Here is a 16,989-nt window from a genome sequence, read left to right as displayed (position 1 = left end):
AGACTAATTTTTTGCGTTGGTTGCACCGGTGCGCCTAGCTTTTTTTTTTTAGGTGCACCAGCACAAAATTTAGGTGCACCCACATTTTTCATTGCATCGCCTTTAACGCCAAAAGAACACCTTTTATCACACTCCTTTCATATGTATATAATGTGAATGATTTTTTAACAATAAGGCGTAGAAAAAGCTTGTCTTTATTTGAAACACAATATATAAGGAATATGCATATTCTTTATACATAATCATATATATACATACAGTGTATATATATATATATATATATATATATATATATATATATATATATATATATACGTGTATATATATACACACATACACTGTATAATGCTTTCTACATAGGCCTACTGAAATTTCGGATATTCATGACATTCATGACTATTCATATTACAACTCCGCCCCTTTAATTCAGCTGTCGGCTTGAAGCCTCAAAATATTGTAAACAAAGTAGCATAGCATTAGTTGGCTAGCTTATTATAGTCTACTGGTTGGACTGTTCAGTTTCCCCACGTGTGTTTAAGTTTCAAGGTAGGCCAATACTTTTTCTCCTTGGGACAGGCCTTTTTGAGTCTTGGAGCTGGAAAACATTGAGATGATCAGTCAACTTGAATGCAAGAGTTTTAATAAAATTTGTGCAGTATGCTATGATGCTAACCGGATTTTAATTATAATTTCGCTAGTCGTCTTCTATAGGCCTACGTAATTGATTTCACGATTGTGAATGTACATGTTGAGGGGGGGTGTTCATTAAGCGCGCCGCGCACGAGAGATAGGGAGAGAGAGAGAGAGAGGGAGAGCTAGAGAAAGCGGTCCTAGGAGAGAGGGTTTACTTCTATACAGTTTAAAGTTGCACGCATAGTCTAGCCACGTTTACATGGCAACTTGTGAAAGAAATATATGCTTTTACCCGAGCCGCGTCAGGCGCACCAGTGCGACCTAGAATTTTTTTTCAGGCGCACTGTTGAACATTTTGGGTGCATGCAGACAGTGCGCTGCCAGGAAAGCGGGTTGTGATGGTTGTCGTGCACTTTGCTGCAGCATGTTATGCACGTGATCGAGAAAGTATACCCACAGCTGATCACCGTGATCGAACTTAATTTGATCGCGATCACAAATCGAGATCGTATAATCGCCCAGCCCTATTCTAGAGCCTTTGATCGTTGATTTTGGTCGGAAGATATAATAATAAAAAGAAGAACAGTGATAACAGTACATTGCATTGACATGTACTGTACATGTATTGACATGTAGCCTCCAGCACTCAACCAAAGCTAATGTTCAAGTTACTTTACCTTTTGGCTTAACATTGTGACCAGCGGCTCTAAGATTAACGTTACAGCAGTAAAAATCAAGCATGTCTGATAAACATTCTTGGATTGGCTTTCAGAAGAAATGAGAATTACATTTCACGTGAAAATCATCCTACCATGAACACACAAACCAATTCAGAGAACTAAGACACGCAAACTGCAATTTGTTGTCGTTGTGTAGGAAGTTGAACTGACTAGTCAAGCAGCATGCGTGGATGTGTCAATCCGCGGATCATGTGTGTGCCGAATCGAAGATACTGATCCGAACGGATCACGGATCAATGATGATCCGTTGCACCACTAATTTGAGGCTATAACACATTGCAACTTATTCAACAGTCAGTAAACTGCGGATGTTTCCGCATAACAGGATAGTTTTACTCCTAACATTACTCGTTAGGGCTGGGACAACGCATCGACTTAACCGATTAGTTCGACGCAAAAAATACGTCGGTTCAAAATATGCGAATCGACACGTCGTCAAAATCAAAACAAGGTTGGCAGCAACGTGAGTGACTCCTCAGAATTTCAAAAGTGCACTGCAGCACGCACTCGTTCCTCTACTGCGTTTCTCTAACTATGGGCCGCGGACGGAGCTGCACCGGTCCGCAATGTAGAGAGACTGCTGGTCTGTGAGGCGGAGTGAAATTAGGCTCAGTGCTTCACCTGATAATTTGCTGCGCAATTGATGAAGCAACCGCGGCCCGACAGAAAAAGAAAACAAAAGTTTCAGCAATCAGGAGGAAATACTTGCTAATTCGATGTGAATAAACATACAGCAACACAATTAAGTGTTGGTATGAGCGTTCATTGAATGCATGCATGTGCGTGTTTGCGCGATAGAAACTGAAACTAATCGATAACGTTGGTGGCAAGTTCCGTTCAACCTGCTGTTTAATTATTTAACGACATTAAATAGAACAACGTGGATTATTGATACAGAGCAGAGTATAGTTCAGTCAAATTTGAATATGGTCAAAAGATTGTAGCCTTAGTCTTTCATCTAAAAATCTCCAGATCAGTGATTTACGCCTATCTGCTCGGCCGTAATACATAGACTAAAGTTGGTACGTGTTTCCTGAATCCTTACATTCAGAGATTCAAATGGAATTTCATTAAAAACCATGTCAATTTTGTCTCCATTTGCCTACCAGAGTTTAATGCTTGCATGAGGGAAACATCCCAAACAATAGCACCCATATTATTGCTGTTGTTTTCAGAAGTACTGTATTTATCATGCAACCATGCAAAAGCTATTGTAATTATACTGTATCTTACATTACTAAAGCAGGTCTCTGATTTTTTCACAAACTTTTTGTGAACAATGTTAGCATTTAAAACATTGACTGCTTTGAAGTAAAAGTACACTTAATGCAGCATAATAATAATTATAATAATGATCATCATAATGATAATTTGATGGGAGTATACAGTATGTCTAGGTGGGCCCTATGGCCCCAAAGTCCCAAAGACTTAAAATAAGCCTACTTAACTTGTCATTTTATTGATGACAGTTGGGATCTTGTCCCCTTCAATTTGACAACACTCCCAGTGTTTTCAAGGCTTCAAGGTTTTATTGAATGCTACCCCTGACTTAGAATGCATTACTTTGCACTTGCATAGTCTTTCATTTTGGAATTTTAAGAGCAATAAACATACATTGCAATGTTTTATTTCATTCAGATATGTAAAATCAACATGTATATATTGCAATTAGTCAATTAGTGGGGAGATAATCGAATCGAAATCGAATCGAACTGAAAAAATGAATCGTTAGATTAATCGATGCATTGAAAAAATAATCGCTAGATTAATCGTTTAAAAAATAATCGTTTATCCCAGCCCTATTACTCGTATTTGTTCTAGAAACATGCTTAGTTCCTTAGGGTCCCTCCCTCCTTCAGTGGTTACGTGTTTCATGCTGGCTACACGTGAACAACTCCTACTTAATTCAACACAAGGTCTACAGACCTTAGAGGTGTACATTTCATTTCCATACATGAAAGCGTTCGCCCGTGGCAGTCAATCAAATTCGATGGCGAAGCCTCACAGGAAGTGAGGTCAAATCTCGCAAACGTTTTGAGGTATCAAGACCATATTTGGCGGGATGGTTTTGGACACCATCCAAAGTAGCCTCTGTAAATTTGTTGTAATTTGGCCACTAGGGGGGCGCCGCAATTAGCAAAAATGCATTTTGGCTCATATCTCTTTACGTCTTTGGGATGACATCTACATTTTTACATTGGAGGTGCTCTGGGCCATACCACTGATGAACCTATGCAACCCGTCAGGTCAGTGTAAGAATTCGGCAATCGAGGGCAACGCCGCCAAACTCAAAGCAGCTTTGCATCTTGGCCAAACTTTGGCGCTTTGACCTGAGGGCGAGCGGTCATGTCTCTTGCCGGGGCGCTGTCGCGGCGTGTCGGAGCAAGCACACTTTGCACTTTCCCACCGGGAAATTCTTTCTAGTTACATTTTATATGCCTAAAAGGACTATTTCTACTCATTACAATGGTGGGTAAATATAATCTCTGTCCTGAAGCATAACCACACAATAAGCCTTTTTGTGCCGCAAGGACTTCAAGTCTAATGGGACATTTTGAGCTGTGTAAGCGGATTGGAAAAAAATAGAATCTCTATGAACGTTAACATCAATGAAATGAACCAGGCTTTTGGCATTTCATCGTGCCCTGCACGCTGCATAACACATCCAAGTGGGTCTGTCAGACTTGTTAACTATTTTTGTTTAAAGAAAATGTTTGTTTCAACTGTTTTTTTTTGTTTTAGGTGGCATCCAGGTGATATCATTTGAAGATGTCGTCAAAGCGGAATATTGGCAACCAGAAGGTAACATGATGATTACATTTTGAGTACTTTTTACTACATTTCTATTGAGGCAGCATGACTGGACAGTAAAGATTGTATTTGATGTTACTTGGGTAATGTTCATCTTTGTCCCCAATCTATAAATCTTACAGAAAATAGGCAATAGTTATGAAAATGCTTTGAAATGACTGCACTTGTAGTTAGGGGTCTAGCAGGGTCAAAGGGGATGAGCGAGGTTATTTAGTCACACCTACTTGGGTTCAAAGGTGTAATCGCCATATCTCACTGAAGAACGGTAAAGCCCGAAACGTCTGTGAGGCGATTAAAAAAGTAAAAGGAAACTGCCGTGTGCTTGCTTTATTTATTTTCAATGTTTATGATTTAGTATCAAGTAAGTTTAAGCACCCAGTTCGAAGCACTAAGGTGTTGAGCGCGCTTCTTTATTTATGCACTTGTAGTTAGAAATGAATGGCCTTCACCAGTTTTACACGTTAGGATGTTGGGTAGTAGTACTCTCTCGTTAAATCGCAAATTAATTTATTAATTCAATAAACACATTTTATCTGAAGCACTTTCCCGACTTTGTCTTGTCTACCAAATCCTAAACTTAAATAGCTTAAACATTTTATCTTATGAAAAAACTCGGTAACACTTATTTTACACACATATTTTAAGACACACATATTCACCATTTATTAGCTGCTTATAGTGTTGCTTTCGTCAACGAAAATCATGACTAAATATCGTCGTCAACAAACTTTTTTCACGTGACGATAACGAGACGAGACACAACGTAAATGCTGGCCATGTGACGATGACTATAATTAAATGTGTAAGGCAATATCGTTGACGAATAAAAACGAGACTAAATGTGGTTTACAAAATAAAAACCATGCTAACATGTCTCTTCATTTTCGAAGACCAGAAGGACAGGAATATTATACATTATTTTGTGTCGTTTAGTCGTGTTATTATTTTGCAGTATTTCTGTTTCCTGCGTCTCACTTCAGGGGCGCATCAGGTTGCATGGTCTGATTATCATACCAGAGGACCAGTGTTTCTCGCGTGAGCCTGTTGGTCATATCTGGTGCTTCTGTCACTCATCTGATATTTGATCATGTAGCAAAGGAGCGGTAGATGTATAGCCTATCGTTATCGCTAATAGAAGCTAAGAAATATAGGCTACGTTCAGTCCGTTAGATTGGCAACTCTCCCAGTTCAACTTTGCACTAGGCTACTTATCTCACTGGCGCTGTCATATAGCCTACAATAATAACATTATTCCACCGATCAGCAACGAAGTTCTAATCAGACACATTTTTAATGGAACCTTGGCTTAGTAGACTATCTAATGTCGTGTGAGAATTGCAAGAAAGCTATTGAAAACAATTCCTTACCAACCACACAAGTGCGCATGTGTCGTTTATTTAAACGGTAGAAAAACTGAATCAAAGATGGCGCTGTTCATCAACAAAATCAGCATGTAGTTAAAACGTAATTTAAAGTCCCACGCATTTAACTCATTCACTGCCATTGACGTCTTTAAACGTCAATTTAGACACATACGTTGACTGCCATTGATGTCTATAGACGTCAATTGCCTTTTTCAATGGGGATGGCAGAGTTTCAGGCTTGTAAACAGACTGTACTAGCGATCCCAACCGCTAGATGACAGCAGTGCCATTTGGATGATTAGTATCTGCCTATAGTACACATGCAGAGACAGCATGCAGCATGCAACAAGCAAAGACACTGAAGATCGACCACAGTGGATCTAGTTTGCACGCGATGCAGGGAATAAATATGCTTACTTCTTACATCAAGGATGGAAAACACGTGAACGGTATGATCCATTTACATTGGATATTGCTATATAGACTAACAACAACTTTGCTAGTGCTAGCTTGCTAAGTCTACCGTCCTGTTCAGAGTCTTTAGCGACCATTAGAGTCCCTAGCAACCTTGACGAGACTGACGAGATAACAGTGCAATCGTGGTAGACATACTCCTGAATCGCTAACGTTAAAAAGTTGATTTTTCACAAAAAGATCGTTTTCTCCATGTTTTGGTCAAAAACAGGTGTTTTTAGCAAAACTAACCCATGTTCTACTGACGATTACTAAAGAACGGAAAACGATAGAAACAAACCGTTTTTTCCTGGTTAAAGAAGAGAGTCTACTCTTTCATTTGGTACCTTCGGCGTTTACATAGTCATAAAGCTCACCGTTTGGTGGATCTTGGAAAAACAGTCAAAATGCTGTAAAACGTCTGGCAGTATGGAGCGCTCTGCACTGAAAATCGCTGGCAGCCAATGAGTTAAAGGGGCAGCGATCACTCAAGGCAATGGGCCTGTAGCCTACCAAAACTGAGTGATGAATGTGAAATGCGTTTTATAGGCTACAAAACACTGCATTAAGATGACAACTGTGTGTAACCACGCTTATAGGCTACCTAGTTAATGGTGAAATAGCATCCACATCTACAGCATTCAATAGCCTCAGGACAACTTGATGTTCAGTTAAATTGTTCTCAGAAAAGGAACAGCAGGTCTACAGAATATTCCAAATAGTCCTTTCATGGTGACAGGGGGAGACCAAACTCTGTGTAACATACCTGATTCCACAGTGCCTATGTAACCTGTAATATTTGTAATTTTTTAATCCATGAAAATTAACCAAAATGTATCATATCCTATTAAAGGGGTAGTTCAGAATTTTGGACATAGGACCTCATTTCCAGGTTAGCCAGTGTGATATTTATCAGTGGAGACCGTTATCTGCACATTTCATCCAGTCCTACAGTTTCAGAGTTTGCTGGTGCTATAGTGCTTGCCACTAAAAACAGTCTTACCCAGTCTATGGAGGAACAACCCCTTTAAATAGAATTGCATTAACAAAAAGATGCTAAAATCCAATTTTCATTGACTAAAACAAGACTAAACGTCATCAGTGTTTCCCACAGATTAGAAGGCAATGTGTGGTGGTCGCCCCATGTCTGGGGGGGGGGGGGGTGCACCCATATTTTCCATTGCATCGCCTTTTTATCCTTTCATATAATGTAAATTATTTTTTTTTACCAAGATGTGAAGCTTGTCTATTTGAAACACACACACATTATGTAATTATTTACATTATATAGCCTACTGACATTTCTGATATTCATAACAGCAAACGTTATGCAGAGTATAGCCTACTATTCATATTACAACTCCACTTCTTAAATTCAGCTGTCTGGTTGAAGCCCCAAAATATTGTAAACAAAGTAGCAGGCTAAGCTTATACTCTACTGGTTGGACTGTTCAGTTTCCCCACATGTGTTTAAGTTTCAAGGTAAGCTAATACTTTTTCCCCTTTTAAGTCTTGGAGTTGAAAAACATTGTTGGTCAGTCAACTTGAATACAAGAGTTTTAATCAAATGTCTGCAACATAGCCTACTAATGATGCTGCTAACCGAATATAACAGTAATTTAGCTAGCCGTCTTCTGTGCGTCAATGCGTTCGCGATTGTGAATGTTTTATTTGGATTAAATGTGCATGTGGAGGGCGGGTGTCCATTGAGCACGCACGAGAGCGGGCCAAGGAGAATGAGTTTACTTCTATTGTTTGGTAATTAAGTTGCACGCGTAGTCTACAAAAGTTGCGGGAGAACTTTATGCTTCTACCCGAGCAGCGTCAGGTGCATCAGTGCGACCACCGACCACGCTTCCAGGGATGATCTCGTTGGTTTTCATGGAGACAGACAGCCGCGGTGTGCACGGAGGGGAGGGGCTGTGTGTGTGCGTGTGTGTGTGTGTGTATGAGAGACAGACAGGTGAGTGACAGAGAGTGACAGAGAGGGAGCATTTCGAATGCTGCGTGTTTTTCAATAGCGTTTCAAAATAAATAAATAAAAGAATAACGAAACGCAATATGTTGCGGCCGGTGCTGAATCTGTGGCGCACCGCCACAAATGTGTCTATGTGTGGGAAACACTGGTCATTAATTTCGTCAACTAAAACTAGACGAAAATAAGACTAAAATGCTCATACTTTTAGTCGACTAAAACTTGACTAGACCAGTTTCCAATGTTGGTATATTGTTTTTGTTATTTATTGTATTCTTTAGAAGGATGTATTTGATAGATGGATGTGATGATTGATGCTTGATCCGCTGCCACTTGCATTCTTTAAACCTGATTTTGCTAAAAGTTATGTTTCTTTGCAGTATTTGAAGAAAAGGATTCCTCAAAATCCACGTTACCAGCATGTGAAGTCTAGACTGGATACAGGTGGGATGATGCACAGATGTTAATGTAAATGTCCGTCACTAATTTAGAGAACAGTTGAACTTGCAAGCATACTTTAGCAACAATGGTATCAACTGTAAGTAGGCTAGGCCTAACTACCCATATTTTTTTTCTGTACCCAAAGAAAATTAAAAAGAAAACCAAAAACATTCAATGTTTTGCTAGGAACAAAAACAAAACCAGAAACTCTATGTGTTATGTTCAAGAACAGAATTGTTGATCTAAAATAATGGTAACCTGATAATACTGGGGGTTTTTTCCCGTTCTTTAACACGATTTCTGATGATCTTATGACCCAGGGTCAGCATTTTTGTATACAGAAGGTGTTGAAATGTGATGGCCGTTTCTCTCACGCTTTGCGTGAAATGTATTACAACTGTATTACAACTTACCGCCACAAGGTGGCAGTACAGTCCGTGGTAGCACTTTAGCGTTTTAGGACTCCTAATTTTTTTCAATAAAAGTAATTCACGAGGCATAGCCTAGGACAGCTTAAAATAATTTGAGAAGACTCCTAACTCACTAAGATATATTTACAAACCGCTTTTAGTCGCGTCGCGATGTAGTGAAATGTAGGCCTACGTGCGGTTACAGCTGTCATGCGAGGGAATAATTGCATTGCAACTAAGGGATACAATAACGCCACCGACAATCAAAACCACCACTGCATGTAAACTAAATGTAACATCTCATTGTAGGCCTAAATTAAATTAAATTGTTTCTGCTCTTTGCGAATGTAGACTATGTGCTTTTGTACAGATTCATTCAAAGCATCTGGCAAAGAAACTGCACCCTTTCGTGTCTGCAATTGAGTAGCTCAATGGGTAGCGTTGCACACTTTGACATGAGGATTCGAGTGTCGCGTCTCACTTGAAGCACTCTTGCACGGTGTAGTGCAATGTAAGAGAAAAGTATCGTTATTTATCATCATCAAACATGGAGAGAAAACGCCAATGAGGAATACTAAAGCCAATTTATGTAGCCTATTTGTCTAATTCTCTGCACAGCATTCAGCATTCACTGTTCTGGGTTGCGTTTCTAGAAAGCCTCATATGCTAACTTGCATCGCAACCTTGAAAGTTCCCTGGATTTGGTGTTTCTATAAAAAGTAGTTCAAACGTTCAAACTCTCAATTGCAAACAAGGACTGGGCAGTCACACCTGTGGCGTAGACTACCTTGGGAGTTGTGGTTGGTGATGTTGTCAGTGTCAGGACAGGGGCGCCTAACCAAAAATCACAAGCGGCCAACTAAAAATCACCAAGTTGATGTTTTTCTCGTGACTCAATGATTGCGCTTTACTGCAGGCTAATATACAGCGCCCTCCATAATTATTGGCACCCCTGGTTAAGATGTGTTAAAAGCCTTAAAATAAATTCAGTTTTTATTGTAGAAGCATACTCTCACAATGAAAATTGTAGAAAAATGTAACCTTCAACTCAAGTGAATTTTAAAGTGGGAAAAAAAATCGCTGACTGAGAAATAATTATTCTTCATAAAATCACCTGTTCCACAATTATTGGCACCCCTAACAATTCCTCGGAAATAAATGTAATTAAAGTATTTCTGTCATTTCTACAGTAATTTACAAAGTCAATCAGAGTATGTAGGAACATTTAATTAGTAATTCTTAACATCCTGTTTCCCAGGGCTATAAATATGACGTGACACAGAGGCCATTTCTCTTCAACATGGGAAAGACAAAGGAACACACTGTTCAAGTAAGGCAGATTTGTGTCGACCTTCACAAGTAAGGCAATGGCTACAAGAAAATAGCCACTCGCACACCTGCCTATATCTATGGTCGGAGGAATCGTTAAGAAGTTTAAAACAACTGGAACAGTGGTAAACAAGCCTGGAAGAGGACGCAAGTTTATTTTGCCACCTAGCAGAGTGAGGAGGATGGTAAGATAAATAAAAAAATCTCCAAAACTCACTGTTACAGAATTGCATCAAATGGTTGCATCTTGGGGTCACAAAGTCTCCAAAACAACCATCAGGCGCTATCTACATGCCAACAAGTTGTTTGGGAGACATGCATGGAAAAAAACCCTTTCTCACTCAAAATCATAAGCGCAAACGTCTGGGGTTTGCTAAGCGGTACTGGGCCTTCAACTGGGACTGTGTGCTTTGGTCAGATGAGACAAAGATAGAGCTTTTCGGCAACAAACACTCTTAAGTGGGTCTGGCGTAACAAAAAGATGAGTATGCAGAAAAGCACCTCATGCCCACTGACTGTGAAGTATGGTGGAGGATCGGTGATGCTGTGGACCTTTCTCTTTTCCAAAGGGCCTGGGAACCTTGTTAGGGTGCATGACATCATGAATGCTTTGAAATACCAGGACATTTTAAATCAAAATCTGGTGGCCTCTGCCCGAAAGCTGAAGATGGGTCGTTACTGGGTCTTTCAACAAGATAATGGCCCTAAACATATAGGAAAATCTACACAGAAATGGTTCACCAGACACCGTATCAAGCTCCTACCATGGCCATCTCAGTCCCCAGACCTCAACCCCATTGAAAACCTGTGGGGTGAGCTGAAGAGGAGAGTGCAGAGGAGAGGACCCAGGTAGCTGGATGATTTTTCGCTGGAGATTTTGTGCAAAGAGGAATGGTTGAAGATCCCTCTTTCTGTTTTCTCTAATCTTGTGAAACATTATAAGAGAAGATTAGGTGCTGTTTTATTAGCTAAAGGGGGTTGTACAAAGTATTAACATCAGGGGTGTTAATAATTGTGGCACACATGGTACCACGTACTTCCGGTCGCATGGAGTAAGCACGCCGAACAAGCGCTGCACTGTTCCCTTGTTTTATTAGTTAAATATCCAGAACAAATGAATTTTGAGTCAGTTTAACGGATAGTAACACAATATAAGCCTGAAATATCGTTGAACTTGAAAAAAAAGATTGTATATGTCGGCAGATACTAGATCGGCAACCAAACGAATGGCCAAACTAACAATGGATAATTAAGACATGGCGAAAATGGTGCGTTCTATTCTCCGGGAGGAGATTATAGCGGCTTTTGAGACGAACTTGAAGCCGATTAATACAGCACTAAAAAACCTCCAGGGTAAAGTGGCAACTTGTCTTGGAAAAGTGGGTGAGCTAGAAACTGCCGCCGCCGACACAGAGGCCCAGCTGGCTGCAAGGAAGTTGGACTGTGAAACATTTCAAGTGGAAATTAAGAAACTGAAAAAGAAATGTGACGACCTTGAAAATCACAGTAGAAAGCTTAATTTGAGAATACTTGGACTACCAAATGTAATTGAGGCGGGTAAGCCAACTCAATTTGTGACTAATTTGTTTTATGAACTTTTTGGGGAAGGAGAGCTTGGTCCCCGGCCGCTGGTCAATGCCGCACACCGCATCGGCGCCATCGAGAAGAACAACGGAGGACAAGAAAAGAGCAGGTGTATGATTGTCAGAGTCTACAGCTCCGATGTGAGACAGAAAATCATCCGCCTGGCATCACAGAAAGGGAAACAGGGGATTTACTACCAAGAGAGGAGATTAAGCTTCTACCCCGACCTGACGGCGGAACAACGAGAGCAACGGGCCACGTTTGATGATGTGAGATCTGCCCTTCGCAATACTAAGCTGCGCTATGGAGTAGTACACCCGGGCAAGCTGATCATAACCATGGATAAGACCACGCATACTTTCCTAAAGGCATCGGAGGCAATGAACTTCTTCAAAACTACAATCGAGCCGACACTGCGGGCTGAAGATGTTGACAAAGGAGAAGAACCTCAGCCTGCATCGCAGGCTGAAGATGCTGATAAAGGAGAAGAACTGGGCTAAGTAGAGTTTTGTTCATATTGATCAGTATAAATTCTTTGGTTCAACATGGATATGGATTAAAAGGGAATGTTGGTATGAGGGGATTTAGTTACCTCTTTTTGTTTGTTTGTTGGTTTGTTTGTTTTCGTTATTAGGCTATTTGTAGGCCTATTTCTTTTTTCTTTTTAGTTTCAACTAGGGGTGTCACGATATCAAAATTTCACAATACGATTATCATGTCAAAAAATATCACGATAACGATATTATCACGATATCTATAGTAAAAAAAAAAAAAAAAAAGATGAAAAGATGTCAATGCATTGGCATTGGAGGCTTTTTGAGAGTGGGTGGGACAGGTCCGTGGGGGGTCTGGGGGCTCTCCCCCAGACAGAAAATGATGAGCTAGACACAATTTTCTGGTATATTTTAACAGGTTGTTAGACTTTTAACAAAGTAAAGCTTTTGATTCAATGAGTAGGTACAACCGGGATGATTGAAACACGGGACAAATGAAACATTTCCGTTTTCTCCAAGTGCAAGGACGATATAGACAGACATCATTTGGACAAAACATAGAGCATGAACATTTTGAAATTCTGGCTGCTTAACATACTATTTGAAAGAACGAGCTACCAGTGCCTACTAGAGCAGGGACATCCCTCTCCATCTTCGAAACTCCTGAAGACCCTGCTTTACAGAGAATATCTATAACAACTAGCCTTCTAATTCTAACACTAGGCTTATCACCTGAGAACTGATGTCTTAAAGTGTGAAAATTGTTCACAAGAAGTTTGTGAAAACTATGCACATGCACATATGCACATGTTCTATGCACATCAGAGGCCTGCTTTACTATAAGATATGATTGTAATAGTTCATTGCCTTTGCATGGTTGCATGAGAGATACTAGAGATACTATATGGGTGCTGTTGTTTTGGGATGTTTCCCTCATGCAAGCATCATACTCTGGTAGGCAAATGGAGAACAAATTGATATGGTTTATAATGAAATTTATTTTGAATGCCTGAATGTAAGGATTCAGGAAACACAATACCAACTTTTGTTTATGGTAAACGGCCATGCAGATAGGCGTAAATCTGGAGATCTTTAGATGAAATGCTACAATCTTCTGACCATGTTATACGGTATTCAAATTTGACTAAGCAATACTCAATGCTAAATAATGTATTGTAGGCCTACAGTCTCTGCTCTGTTTTTATGGAACGAGAATCCACGTTGTTCTATTAAATGTTGTTACATAATTAAATAGCCTTCCGACAGGTTGAAGCGGAGCTTTGCCACCAACGTTACGTTAGTTTCAGTTTCTGTCACGAAAACGCGCACACGCATGCATTCAATGAATGCCACCACTTAATTGTAGCCTGTGTCTGTTTAATCACATCGAAATAGCCAGCATTTCCTCCTGAGTGCAGAAACGTTTGCTTTCTTTTTCTGTCGGTCCGCGGTTGTTTGATCAATTGCGCAGCAAATTATCAGGTGACGCACCGGTCCTAATTTCACTCCATCTCGCGGACCAGCAGTCTCCACCTTGCGCGGCCCATAGTTTGAGAAACGCTGCACTAATGTGCATGATCATCTGATCAGCTGATCATCACCAAGTTACAATTGACACTTTTTTGGCTGGGGAAAAAAGTTGATCGATATCTCGCTATAAGTTAGCAGCTGTAGGCTACCGGAGCGAGCAGGAAAAAATGTCAACAAACACGGACCACAGTTGCGTGTGTGACTGTTTGGAAGGAGGAAGAGAGAGAGAGAGAGAGAGAGAGAGCTAGAGAGATAAATGGAGAAACAACAAGCACGAAAAGCCTTTTTATGTAAAGACGATTGTGTCATACGATAATATCGTTTATACAATATTTATATGATATTCATATTTTCAAATTTTATCATCGCGGTTATCATAATACCGGTAAATCGCGACACCCCTAGTTTCAACCCCTCTTGACTGTTTGAAATATATGCTTGAAATAAATAAAAGGATAGCCGAATGATAAAGTAAATAATAAGAAAATAGATCTAGCCTACCTCAGGGACGATAACTTAGATAGGCCTAGCTAGGCCAATACCCTTGCCTAAGGCAGCTCCTAGGTTAGTTTAACTTAAATAAAGGAATATTAATGCATGTCTGGCAATTGATCGGTTATCTGTTCGATTTGTTTAATCAGGCTTAATGTTAGTTTACATTTAATGTGAAGTTTACCCCTATTTCTGGAAGTTTTTTATTTTATTTTTTATGGTCGCCTATGGGCTGCTTCATTTCAAACACGGGCTTTACGGCGCTGTTGAGAGCTGCTTTTCCTTTTTTTTTCCATGCTACAACTTTGCAAATTGAAGCAAGGTATGGGGAGTCAGAGAGAGGAATTTAACTTTGTTGTAGGCCTAGGCTTATATGCATTTTGTTTCTATATAGTAAAGGATTATTCCTCTCTCGGGTTAAGGGGAGGGTGTGGGGCGGATAAGGGTTTGCGACTGGGGACCTCTCATTTTCTTTTTTTCTTATGTTTTTTCTCATGGCACGTTTTCTATTTTATTTTCTTAATTGAAACCAGCGTAGAAGGTATTCAGTTAACGATTACTTCTTTAAATAAATACAATGGTTAATTTAACGATACTGTCATGGAACGTGCAAGGAATAAATAACCGTTTGAAGAGAGTAAGTTGTTTAGACATAATTAGTAGGAAAGCAGCACAGATTGCAATGCTCTGCGAAACTCACATCACGGTACAAAATATTGATATGGTTGGTAACGAAAAATACAAAGTAATTTCCTCATCATCTGCCACCAATAAGACAAAAGGTGTTATTATTTTAGCACACAACAATCTGAAATATTCAATACTGGAGAAAGGAAACGATTACGATGGTAGAATTGCCTATGTGAAGGGGACGTTCAGTGGCACAAAGCTAGCATTGGTAGCAGTTTATGCACCAAATACGTATGACCCATTTTTTTTTCTCACCTTTCTGAAGTTCTTGCAGGAATGGTAGAATATGAAGTGATTCTTGGGGGAGATATGAATACAGTGTTTAATCCAATATTAGATCGATCAGATAATACTACTCTCACTCAGGCAACCCTAGCCTTACAAAATCTGGCAACAAGAAATGCATTGATAGACATTTGGAGAATCAGGAACCCGGATTTAAAACAATTTACTTTTTTTTCAACAAGGCACAAAACATACTCTAGAATTGATTATATTTTGGTTTCTGCAAAGATAAATCATTTCGTTCAGAAAACTGACATTATCCATATGTCTGTCTCAGACCATCATGCAATGTTTTGTAAGTTGTCTTTCCCAAGTAGTCCTAAGGCAACTAGGTGGAGGTTCAACTTGAGTTTGTTATCTAATGAACAATTCTGTGACCAATTTAAAGAAAAGTTTCAAGAATTTATAGATATTAATCAAAATTCTGTCAAGGATGTAAGGTATTTATGGGACGCTATCAAAGGTTTCATTAGAAATCATTCAATAGCATTCTCTTCTGGTGCTAATAAGAGTCAATTGAAAAAAGTGTCTGATTTAGAGGCTGCCCAGTCTTTATTAACAGCAGAACAACAAAGACAATTTGATCCAGAAAAGGAGAAAGAATTATTGAAGGTTAAAATGGAGTTAAATACAATTCTCACACAGAGAGCAGAATTTTTAGTTCATAGAGTAAGACAAATAGAATATCTGGACGGGAGCAGACCTAGCTTTTTGCTAGCTAATAAATTAAGAAATAATGATAAACTGGCTGACATATCATCGATCAAGTCAGAAGGGGGCATTTTATTACATAATCCAGAATCAATAAATCAAGAATTTAAATACTTCTATGAGAAACTATATACATCAGAGAAGCAAACTACTCTTAGTGAAATAGATTGTTTTTTTGATGGCTTAAATCTCCCTACAATTTCAGCGGAACATTTTAATTCATTAGAATCTTCTCTAACCATTGAAGAACTTCACAACGCCTTAAAAGACATGAACCGTGGGAAATCACCGGGTTGGGATGGAATTCCACCAGAGTTCTATCTTAAATTTTGGTCAGAATTAGGAATTCATCTGTTTGCAATGATACAAACCGCAATAATTAAGGGTGAGTTCCACAGAGATGTGAACACAGCCGTAATATCTCTGCTTCACAAAACAGGAAAGGACCCAACCTTATGTACAAACTGGCGTCCTATATCTTTGATCAATTCAGATATTAAACTGTTTGCTAAAGTTTTAGCCCTTCGTCTTGAAAAAACCTTGCCTATATTAATACATCCTGATCAGACAGGTTTTGTTAAACATAGACTAGCATCAGACAATATTAGAAGACTTCTACACATTGTTCACACAGCTTCATCTATTAAGTCACCATGTGCAATTTTAACAATAGATGCAGAAAAGGCGTTTGACCGCCTAGAGCGATTGTATTTATGGCGTACATTAGAGAAAATGGGCTTTGGAGAGAAATTTATTTTTATGTTGAAAACCCTTTATTGTAATCCGACAGCAATGGTCTTGACGGGCAACCAACTTTCATCACCATTTAGAATTGCCCGTGGGACTCGTCAAGGGTGTCCTGCCTCTGCGTTATTGTTTGCTTTATCAATTGAGCCCTTAGCACAAAAGATAAGAAACTGTCAAGAAATAAAACAAATAGTTCTGAATGGTACAACTCATGTAACATCTTTATATGCTGATGATCTCCTGCTTTATCTTGATCATGCTCCATCATCACTTCCAAAGGTTATGAACCTCATTTGTTCT

At 39.4% G+C, this 16,989-nt stretch overlaps 1 protein-coding gene across 2 annotated transcripts in view; it reads left to right on the top strand.

The window, feature by feature from the left end:
- cep41 (centrosomal protein 41) overlaps positions 1-16,989 on the top strand; it is an 88,991-nt gene that overhangs the window by 10,002 nt on the left and 62,000 nt on the right. For both annotated transcript variants that reach the window (XR_009940433.1, XM_062547675.1), the window contains exons 2-3: positions 4,116-4,175; positions 8,357-8,420. Coding sequence is in view for 1 of the 2 variants with exons in the window: in XM_062547675.1 (XP_062403659.1) it covers positions 4,143-4,175; positions 8,357-8,420 (97 nt within the window). In the remaining variant the exon portion in view is untranslated. The remainder of the gene's footprint in view (positions 1-4,115; positions 4,176-8,356; positions 8,421-16,989) is intronic.

The sequence above is a fragment of the Sardina pilchardus genome, chromosome 10, assembly GCF_963854185.1.
Source record: "Sardina pilchardus chromosome 10, fSarPil1.1, whole genome shotgun sequence".
NCBI classification, from domain to species: Eukaryota; Metazoa; Chordata; class Actinopteri; order Clupeiformes; family Clupeidae; genus Sardina; species Sardina pilchardus.
The sequence above is the reverse complement of the archived record's forward strand: the minus strand, read 5'-3'. Positions and strand labels throughout refer to the sequence as shown.